The following is an 11,049-nucleotide window of genomic DNA, read 5'->3' as shown; positions in this document are numbered from 1 at the left end:
TCTAAATTGACCCATACAAGTCTGTAACTTTGACAGTGTACAAATGGAACCAAATGAACCCTCCCGGGTTCATTTGGTTCCATTTGTACACTTGCGAAAGTTTTGAGAACCACGTACTGTTTAATGACCATGTTGAAAACCTGGACTTTGTGTGGCTGTGGCCCCCAAGTGGCCACACAGCGCTGCTGCCTGTCATCCCTCCCTCCATGCTTGTAACAGCGTCGACTACCGTGGAAGTGAAAGCAGGAGAAGTCGTGGGCGGTGGTGAGGGATATGTGTTTGGTTGTGAACAGTCATAGGAGAAGAAAGTGACGGTTCTTCTGCAGAGTGGTAATGTTTTATTGTATTATACGTTAGCTCACGTTTTATTTTAACAGTTCAACTATACTGTATTTACTGAAGTCTAATAAATAGGCTAAAAATGAACCGATATCGGCGGCAGCAGTGGCACCCAATGTTTAGTTAGCATTGAGCCAAAGCACTGACTGGCTTCCAGCCCACCACCGCTGGTAGCTGGCTAAAGGTTAATTTATTTATGCTTAGTGAGATGACCAAAAATACCTGTTCTGTTCTCTTTGACAGTCGAAAACACCTTATTTTCTAACTGTACGTGGATTATTTTATCGAGGGAAAGGCTCAGTACGCTCTAGCTCAGCTGTAGCTAACAAACGTCAACGCCACCAGTAGCTGCAGTATAAGCTAACCTGTCCAGCTAACTGACGGTGCTGTTTAGATTGACTCAAAAAATGCAGTTAAAATATTGAGGCACACCAATGATGCAAACTTGCAGCTGTTTAACCTGTTACAGAGGTACGTTATTCAACTTTGCATGCTAATATAGCTGGCTACCCTGGAGTGGGGAAGTATCTCCAAACGACCCAAGACTAGAGAGTTGTTTAGCAGCTATTATATATCTAATGTTATGTTAAACAGTGTTATTTTACGACTTGTACGCAACAACATCATAATTATAACCTTTGGTTAACCAGGAAGTCAAATTGAGATCAATAACCTTACAAACGACGTCTTGCCAAAAACGGGGGCAAAGTTGACACTAGGTGGAGTTAATATGGTGACCTGGGGCCCTGCAGGAAGTTGCTCTTTAACAGAAACAAAACAGTTACTAAAGAGCAAGGGGTTCTCAAAGTGGGGGGTCCAGCATTGGAACCCTCAGGGAGGGTTTCTTGAGGAGGTCCCAAATGGACCCTTGCATGTGTCTGTAACTGAGAGCGTTCAAATGGAACGTTCCATTTTGCACACACTCAGAGTTATGGGGGTCTTAATAGAAAGAAAGAAAAGTTTGAGATCCTCTGACACTTTAGAGGCAAGTACTGAGGATGATTGACATGTCTGATCCTATAATATTTGACAATTTGGCCAATGTTTAATTTGTCATTTTAGAGGTATTAAAACGTACTTAAATTGTCACTTTAGAAATGTAGATACCCTCTCTATACACTTAAACTTTGTCTTGGTTTGTTTTACTGTTGAGTGAGAAAACAATATTGCACATTAAGTTAATCATCTGGGGACCCCCCCCCCCCCCAAAATAATTTGGGGACCCCCTGGAGGTCCCGACCCACAGGTTGAGAACCACTGAGTTCTGAGATGTGTGAACATAATACGCCTCTCTATCTGCAGGTAAGCGCAGGTGAGGATGACCATGGCGCACGTTGGGGCAGTAATAGCAACAATAGCAGGTGTGGTGACCATTTTACTGCACTCCTCCATTCACAAGATTGAGGAAGGACATCTGGCTGTTTATTACAGGTACTGTATCAAAGCACTGACCTATTGTTGTCACAGTTGGGCAGAAACCAGAACTGTAACTTTTCAGGAAATAGATGAAAGAATAGAGCTGTCACAAGTATTACATAATCGTCTAATCGCAATTATTTTGTGATAATCGTCATAACGTAATCGTTAACATGTTGAAATGTTACATAAAACAATAGTGGAAATAGCAGATCTACAAGCTCACAACGCATCGAGGCTTGTTTTGAGCTTGTAGATTAATTGGCTATTTCCACTGTCAATGTTATTTTTTAAAGTGTAAAGTTGTCAAATATGTCCTTCATTTCTTTGTATATTTTGGTTATTATGCGTCATATCTGCCATGTGCAACTTCAAAGCCTACAAGCCAAACAGAAATGTAATTGTCAACGACAAAAACATAATTACATCGTTAATCGCAATTATTTGAGTAAAATGTCATAATCGTGACAGCCCTAGTCACAAGCTCATGTTAATAATTTTCATTGGTTCAATATCGCTAAAAACCCATATACAGACTTAACCACTTTTACTTTCCCTTAAAATGTTTTCAAAAATGGTAAAAACGGTAAATCTACAAGCTCACAACAACGCTTTGCATTGTGATCCGTTCGGAGATTTGAGGTTTCTGCCTAACAGCAACCCTTTGGCCTAGCAGAGAAATGCATTCACACAATAGCTACATTGTCAATCCTTCACTGGGTACTTTTTGGGCAGCGTCAATGACTGTGTTTACAACACACAACTTGTAATTGTGTTGCTGTTGGCCAGAAACGTTCTATCTCCGTATTTCATATATTTCGTATACAAGCTCAAAACATTGCAGTGTGTTATGAGCTTTTAAATCTGCTATTTCTGAAAGTGTTTGAATGTAAAAGTGTGTCTGAGTGGGTTTTAGGGATGGTCCGATCAGGTTTTTTGGAACCGATCAGCAAGCACCGATCACAAAAGTTTGATCACCCGATACCGATCAATCACCGATCCGATCAAGTTATTATTTATATTTTCTAAATGTTAATGAACTTTAATTCATTCATTCACTCATGAATTCATTTATATATTTGCCTTATAGTTATTTACCAGCATTACTATGTATTTATTATCATAGCAGTAACTAATTATTCCTTCAGCACTGTGGAAATCAATACCCCAAAATGGCCTCAAGTGGGCATACTGAACGGCTGGTTGATCGGATGCACCGATCCGATCGGATCGGTGAATTTACCTTTTGATCTAAACCACCGATTATCGCCAATCACGCTTTGATCGGCCCGATCCGATCCATTGCCGATTGATCGGTAACATCTCTATATTGAACTGATGAAAAGAATTAACAGGTGCTTAAATAACGACATTGGATCCATTGTAACAGAGGCTCTTTCTTCCTTGTCCTGAAATTGCCTATAAGCCAGCGCTCAGCATCTTATGTTTTTTTCTTAGCCATTAGATGGTGGGCCAGAACATAATCGAACTGGAACTTGTAACAGGCCATCTTATACACAATAACTGTTCATTTCTATAAAAGTTCATAAATAAATATTTATGTGGTATAACTGCATACTGTCAGAACTGTGTTTAAAAAAATGTTGCAAAAAAAGAAAGAAAAAAAAACATTTCATTTTTAGAAAGTCACTCCTTTTCACTCTTTCATAGAAGAGGAGCAATCCCAAGGTCTCTTCTTAGGTGCAGAGAAAAACAGTGTATTGTTTATGGCATGTGAAACACCTTTCTGTCATTCACTATCAATGTGGTTAAAAGCATTCTTCTGCAGGTGGAGTAACATTCACTATTTGTACATTTGACAGTCGGATGTTGTAAATTATTTACAAAATAATTTAACTGGCCAGATATAACTGGTGGCCCAGTTCTGGGCCACCAGATGGGCTTTGGATTCCCTTCTGTCAAACAAAAGTGCAGGAAGTGAGTTAAACACTTTTTTGAGTTTTTACGGCATGGCTCTGCAGGAGCCTAGCCGTCTATAAGAGGGTTGCTCTTTGTGTGTCCAGAACTAATCTTGCAAGCCGCTTGACCAATCTGTGCCAAATTTAGTGTGCACACTGCAGTAGGCCACAGAAGTCCCTCCAGATTGTTCACATATATGGATATTTACATTTGTTCTATAATGGAGCTCTGATCGGGCTGAAACCTTGCCCAGATTTTGAGCCCCTCTGGCCCCAGAGACACTTATGAGCTTCAAACAGTACTACTTGTCAACTAGGAGGTGTTCTTGCAAAGTTTCTTAAATTCTCAATCTCAATGGAAGCTTACATATTGGTTAAAACGTTATATGTGTAACTAAATATTACAAGGGGTAGTTTGCATGTGAATAATAAGTCAAAATAGTCTGCTATTTATCTCATTTTAATCTAAATCATTTGAATGTATTTGTTACAGGGGAGGAGCATTGTTAACGACTCCCAATGGTCCTGGATATCACATCATGATGCCTTTCATCACCACGTTCAGATCAGTGCAGGTATCGTACACTCAACCTGGTTGGCTGTTTACTTTGTCATTTGTACATAAGGGCATATTTATACTGTACATAGAAATGTGAATGGCTCTGGTATGGTCTTCCGGTATTCAACAAGAACAGACAAGACAATACACAAAGAATAGACACGCCCCGTCCATGTGAGACGCTGCTGGTATACAGTGCTCTCTGCATTGAGGGAAATAAGCTATAGTCAAATCTAACTGACTACGTGAATTCTAGCATTCCTATTCTTGGATGCCCAACACAGACATAGAAAGGTAGACGCCTCTTCCGGCTGGGGGGTGCTGGTCCAAGACTCCTGGCAAGCCTCCCAATAACTCTACGCAAGCCTCCAGAATTCTGAGGCGGGGCTCTTGGGAATTCTGAAGGACGCTTCCTTGTGCGTCACAGAATGGGAAGCTCGGTAGTCCAATCAGATGCAGGACTGGCAGGACTCCCTCTTTCCCATTGGAGGGGGCAGAGTGCCTTCCGCAGTTCCACAGTTATGCACTTCCACCAGAGGTGTTTGACCAGTCGCGCTAATGAACTGCAGCGGCGGAGGAGGTATCTAGCTTTTTATATCTGTGATGCCCAAGACCCAATCCTCTGAAATTCCCTTACATCTCTTGATTGCGACCATAGGTCGCATTTAGTATGAAAACCTGCAGATCATGTCTTACCATGAGTCACGCCTCATGTCACGCTCCACATACGGCTAATACCTCTACATCTGACCTCACAGACTACAGATATGGATATAACTGACCTGTTCTGACATCAGAATGATGACTCGACCAGCCAGATTACTCCTGTTTCTTAACTGCTGTGTCAAGATTAAAGAAGCTCTGATGTCTCAGCGCGACGCCGCCCTTAGGGCACCTTACTGGTTTTATTTATTAAATTAGATGTCATGATTAAAAGAAAAACACACGTTATATGCTCACGGATAAAAAAAAAACACTAAAGTCAGTGAATTATTTGTGGTCCTTGGTCTGAGACGAACAAAACATTGCAACAATAAAACACTCTAGAACTATTATACTAAACACTGTTCACAGCCTACAAAATATCTAATAATAAATAAAGGTGGCCATGCTAATCTGCAACACTTAGTTTTTTGTTGCCCAGGAATCGATCAGAAAATCCATGTTATACAGGTAATATCTTTATTCTCATAATCAGGTTTTAACATTTTTTGTTTCAGACAACACTCCAAACTGATGAGATCAAGAATGTTCCCTGTGGAACAAGGTATGACTGTAAACATAGTTATATATTTGTATATGCAGTTATGCACTCTATATACATATAACATATTTTAACCAACTGTTGTGTGGTGGACTGTGGCTGGATTTGTAATAGTATTCTTTCTGCTTCTGTCCATAGCGGTGGTGTGATGATCTACTTTGACAGGATAGAAGTGGTCAACATGCTGGTACCTAATTCAGGTACAAATCAGTTCCTTCTCAGCTCTCACACACTCACTGAATATGGATGAACAGCCATTGCATAACACCTTGCACTGTACCTACATTTTGTTCTGTCTGTAGTCGTGGACACGGTGAAGAACTACACTGCCGACTATGACAAGACACTCATCTTCAACAAGATTCATCACGAACTCAATCAGTTTTGCAGTGTTCACACTCTGCAGGAGGTCTACATTGAGTTGTTTGGTAAGTATATGTGTATATTCCCCACACACACTGTACCCATAAAAACTACATCTACTTGGAAGAAGGAAAGCAAAACAAGTATTTCACTTCCCCTCTTCTTATGCATGGCTACTTTATATTTCCCAGACATCATAGATGAGAATCTGAGGATCGCTTTGCAGAAAGACCTCATTATGATGGCCCCTGGACTTACAATACAGGTAATCCCATATACATTATGCTCTCAGGTACTGCAGGTTCACCAGTAGTTGAAACATCACATGAAAGATATACATAATCTCATAACAAATAAATCACTTGGTGTCTCTCTCTCTCTCTCTCTCTCTGTCTCTCTCTCTCTCCCTTTTCGTCTTCTAAATATCCCTTTAAGGCTGTCCGTGTTACCAAGCCCAAGATTCCTGAATCTATCCGGAGGAACTTTGAGCTCATGTGAGTTAGTGTTTATGCACTAGGATTTGAAAATTTAAACAAACCGACTTCGATTCAGGGTGCCACAGTGTGATTCCTATGAAACAAATTTGTTTAGTTGGTGTCTCAATTTCTATATATGATAGATGGATATATTAATCCAATTATCCAATATGATGTTATAGATTGATTGATTGTTAACAGTACAGGTAGTATGGTCAAAGGTTATCTATCCTAAAAAAAAATGTTTCCATTGTACTCAATACATACTGGTAGCAACAGGTATATTTATTAAAGATGTGTAAATGATTCATCATCTGTGCATCCAAACCAGCTTCATAATTCTACTGGACGATTTTACAGTAGGACCTTTGATGGCAACATGGCCCCGCTCTGTTTGACAGTCTATCTGGTGATGTCTGGTGTTTACTTTTTTTCAAGTGGATTCTGTCGAGTGCTAGTCTTGCTTCGCCAGACCTGCTGCATTTGCGCACACAGTATGGTTTGTAGTACTGTACTGTGGCAGCACAGGAGCGTACATAAAATGTATCTACTTCACATCCGTGAAAACAGTTAAAATTCAAACAGCTGAATGCCATGGCAGCGAGGCCATCAAATAAAACAATGATTTTAAGCCAATTGTCACAATTAATTGAACTTGAGGGTAAAGGATAGTTTTGTTTAATACATAGTTTAGTATGAAATAAATAGAAAAGTAGTATTTCTTGTCTTGAAGCGCTACTTCATCACTCATTCACTCTTACTTGCTCAGTCAACTTCTCCTCTCAGAAGTTACCTCAGTCACAGCTTTTGAATACTGCCACAGCAATAGAAACTACACTGTTACAGAATCATTCAAGCGAGAACAGCGATGCATCCAAGGGACAAAAATGTTTTCGCCTAACATGCACTTGGTGACACATTGTTTATATTGGGATTTGTGTATGAGCAGCTGGCAACGAGGCACACACTTGAGATCCTCTTCTACCTCTGTGTTTGTGTGCAGGGAATCAGAGAAGACTCGTCTGATGATTACAATCCAGACTCAGAAGGTGGTGGAAAAAGAGGCAGAAACTGAACGCAAGAAAGCGATCATTGGTAACTATGACTTTTAGCTGTACTCTGGACGATCACCACCATCATGATTGGTAACTTAAAGTAGTAGTTCAACCTCAAAATTACTTTTCTGTGTAGTTAATTGCACGATGAAAAAAAAAACATCACAAGGATGCAACTGGGACGTATCATCAGTGATGTAGCCTGGGGTCGACGGGTGTTTCGGGTCTCGCAACATCATACACCCTCGCCCAGGTGACCCAGCCGGGGTTGATCAAGTCCCGACTTACGTCCCAGTAGCTATCCACGATCAGTCGATTAGGGAAAGACAGGGTCACTCAATGTGCCGCACCGGAACTACTCTGCCGGGATTGGGGGTACTATTCTGGCGCGTGGAAGAACTAGGCTCTATGGGTTGAATCCTGGCCGGGCTCCTCCTACGTCTCACCAGGTCCTCTCCTGCTCTCACCAGGTTCAGAACCTGTGCGTTGCACCAGACCCCAATCCAAACATTCCATTCAGCTGCTGCAGTTGAATGGCCCTCCTAAAGGCCTCACCGTGGATTTGTTGGGCTTCTTCCTCACGGAAGACACAGGCTGGGGCGCTAACCCAACCTGCTCCCGGGTGCCGTCTAAATTCCGGCCGTCAACCGAGTCGATTAATCACATATTAAAAACATATTTTTATTTGCTCAAACTTGCATAATATGTGTTTTATTCGGAGCAGGATGCACCCCTAAGTCACTCTAGCATCTTGTTTCACCAGCTAGCATCAACCTCTAAACTCGTTTGTTTATTACTGTCCCCACAGAGGCTCAGAAGATGGCCCAGGTAGCAGAGATCCATTTCCAACAGTTGGTGATGGAGAAGGAAACCGAAAAGAGGATATCTGAAATAGAGGGTTAGTCTCATTGGTTCTCAGTGGCTCCCTCCTGCATGTACTGACCTTTGTTTCAGTTGCTTTATCATGTGTTGTAGTTGGTTTGTGTCTTATCTGTCTGCATTACAAACAAAACACTGTCTTTGTTTCAGATTCTGCCTTCTTGGCTAGAGAAAAGGCTAAGGCTGATGCAGAGTATTACACTGCTGCCAAGCTTGCGGAAGCCAACATGGTAAGTGATAACATTAATAAAACGACGTGCATGCGCACACTTTACATATAACTGTTACTGTTTAACTTATACATTATCTCTTGCCTCTTGCTTCACAGTTGAAGTTAACTCCTGAATATCTGGAGCTGATGAAGTACCAATCCATAGCAGCCAATAGTAAGATCTACTTTGGCCAGGATATCCCTGACATGTTTGTAGAGGGAGGCAGCAGCTCCCCTAAGTCTGGACGCACTCCCAAGCTGCCCATCATAGACCCAGACCTTTTAAAACAGCACCAACAGTGACAGGCGTGTTGCATTGCTCTTTCTCAATGCACTGGGCAGGGGAACCTGTTTTAAGCGCTTGTCTCATCCACAACTGCGACAGCAGTGATACGTTATGGGTGGGATGGCATTACACCATGTTGGGTGAAGAAAGTGCTTTAGTCTTAATTTGAAATGGCTTAGAAGGAGTGTGGAGCTTGACTGGAGATGACAGAGAAGGGTTAGAAGAGAAGATGTACGTTTAGGGCCTAAAACCCAAAGATGGCAGATCTACAAGCTCACGTCTCGTCGCAGTGTGATGTGTTGCTGCAATGGGCAGCAAGGCAGTGCGATGTGTTGTGGGCTTGTAGATCTATTTCTGGTAGACACACACCCACGCAAAACTAATTATAAATCAGGCTTAAGGGATTGGAAGAGCAAGATGAAGGACACGGCTACTGTTTTCTTCGTGCAGCTCTTTGGGGGAAGATATGTTTTAAGAATGATGCAAAAAAAAGTTAAAGCATAATAAATGCTAAATGCTTGGTAAGGGTACAGTAACAATCAGGGTGTTCAAAAGAAATGAACCTCTGCTGTTAAACCTGGTCACCCTACTTTGTGCTTGCATTCAATGCAACGTGTTACTTTGCTTTTGAGGCTGCATTAATTTTGTTAGTGGTATGCAAGGCGACTTGATGAAAATGATTGTGACTTTTCACTTTTTTTGAAAATCTGATTTATCTGAACTGGAATCTGACACTAATTCTAATCAGAAGTTATTTGTACAAATCTTTATCTGACATGTGAGAGGAACATCTCTGTGTCATCTTCTGTAAACACTGATTCACTAGTTGGCTATTCTCTCAACAAGGGTCAACGTCATGACACTGATTCTGTTTGTGCTCTGTCCGTAACCTTGGTTCAGTCAGGGCTTCCTTAGTTAGTCCAAATTGTTTTGACAAAATGACAATGCAGTTAAGGGGTTTTAAAATGTGTGCAGGGGACAGGGTGGGGGGGGGGGTGGGGGGGGGTAGATTTGGCTGGAGAAACAACCACTGGTTGTTGGCATATAATGTAATGGTAGAGGAATATTAGGTGTGAGATGAGAATTTGAAAGAATGAGCTTCCACAAAAATGCATCACAAGCTTGGTTGTGCTTAACTTATACTTCATTGTACGATGGTGTCAGCTTGTTGTGAGCTAGACACCATCGTAAGACAAAGTATAAATCAGGCTTTGGTCCTTTTCTGCTTTACTGATCCATTTTCCTAACAGGTCGAGCCCTAATAAGGAGGTCATGAATGTCATTATTGACTTGATATGTCTGCCATCAGACACTTAAAGGCACCAGACTTGTTGAAATACTTGTTAGAATTTAGAATCTAAAACGTTGTGTTCTTAGGCTTTTGAAGTTGGAGTCCTAGATGGGTCTGTAGTGGGTATTAATCGATGCTGTAGTATTGTAGATTGTTAATTTGTTGTAGACAGGAGTATGCTAATTATTACTTTAAGGGCTCCCTCCATGGTAAGGCCGACAAGCTGCACTAAAACCATTCTCTGGCATCTACTGTGAAACCGAGAGGAAGTAGTCCATGACTGATTTAAAAACAAAGTAATCTTCTCTTACTTTCATGTTATCACTGAAAGTGAGGAGTTGAACTAGTTCATATAGACTCATCACTTTTTTATATTATTATCTATGTGCCATGCCAAACAAATCTTATTCAAGTAACCACTGGTCTAACCACTAGAGGGAGTTTGTTTTATAATCCCTGTTTCAGCCTTTGTTAAAGTTATTCTCATCTGATTTTGATTAAATATGTCAGGTGCCTGTGACTGTCGTTAACCTGCCAAGTCTTTTGTTGCTGTTAAAATAAATGTTAGGTTAGAATTTATTCAGACACCAACTAAACAAAAGTCATTGGATATATTTAATGTTAAATTCATGTTAATTCTCAGGAAAGCTTTGTACTTTTTCAACAGCTTCTATTAACCTGAGTTGCACCTAAGGTTTACATAACCTGAGAGCCCACAAATGTGTAAGTGGTTAAATGGGCCTATTTAATTTGTTTTACTTCCAGTGTGAGATTAAAATATAACAAATTTGATTTAATCTGTTTATTTTAATATTGATTATTGAAGATGATCAGGTCAGGGTTATACTGGCCACTTAAACGTTTGTTAATTTCATTGTGTTTCATCAATTACTCCTCAAACTGTAGGTTAACGGATTTACAGATTGCAGTTAAGTGACGTTTTTATAGCAAAAGGCAGTGGCCTCGTTCAGAATTCAAGCCTTAAAACATT

General features: G+C 40.7%; 1 protein-coding gene across 1 annotated transcript; it reads left to right on the top strand.

Moving 5' to 3' along the window:
- Positions 1-215: 215 nt before the first annotated feature.
- erlin1 (ER lipid raft associated 1) lies at positions 216-9,739 on the top strand. The gene is made up of 12 exons (XM_080739713.1): positions 216-330; positions 1,642-1,770; positions 4,168-4,249; positions 5,454-5,500; positions 5,636-5,697; positions 5,800-5,925; positions 6,052-6,125; positions 6,296-6,354; positions 7,340-7,431; positions 8,200-8,289; positions 8,421-8,500; positions 8,599-9,739. Exons 2-12 carry the CDS (start codon positions 1,658-1,660, stop codon positions 8,782-8,784), a joined length of 1,011 nt encoding a protein of 336 aa, XP_080595839.1. The 5' UTR covers positions 216-330; positions 1,642-1,657; the 3' UTR covers positions 8,785-9,739.
- The last annotated feature ends 1,310 nt before the right edge of the window (positions 9,740-11,049 follow it).

The sequence above is a fragment of the Nannobrachium achirus genome (assembly GCF_963921795.1).
Source record: "Nannobrachium achirus genome assembly, chromosome: 13".
NCBI lineage: Eukaryota > Metazoa > Chordata > Actinopteri > Myctophiformes > Myctophidae > Nannobrachium > Nannobrachium achirus.
This window is presented reverse-complemented; position numbering and strand designations above follow the sequence as displayed.

Excerpts from the sequence above, each read along its gene's own strand:
- erlin1 (XM_080739713.1), top strand. The coding sequence starts at position 1,658 with ATGACCATGGCGCACGTTGGGGCAGTAATAGCAACAATAGCAGGTGTG. Across the intron at positions 6,355-7,339 it reads CGGAGGAACTTTGAGCTCAT|GGAATCAGAGAAGACTCGTC; the intron begins GTGAGTTAGTGT and ends GTTTGTGTGCAG. Across the intron at positions 8,501-8,598 it reads AGCTTGCGGAAGCCAACATG|TTGAAGTTAACTCCTGAATA; the intron begins GTAAGTGATAAC and ends CTTGCTTCACAG.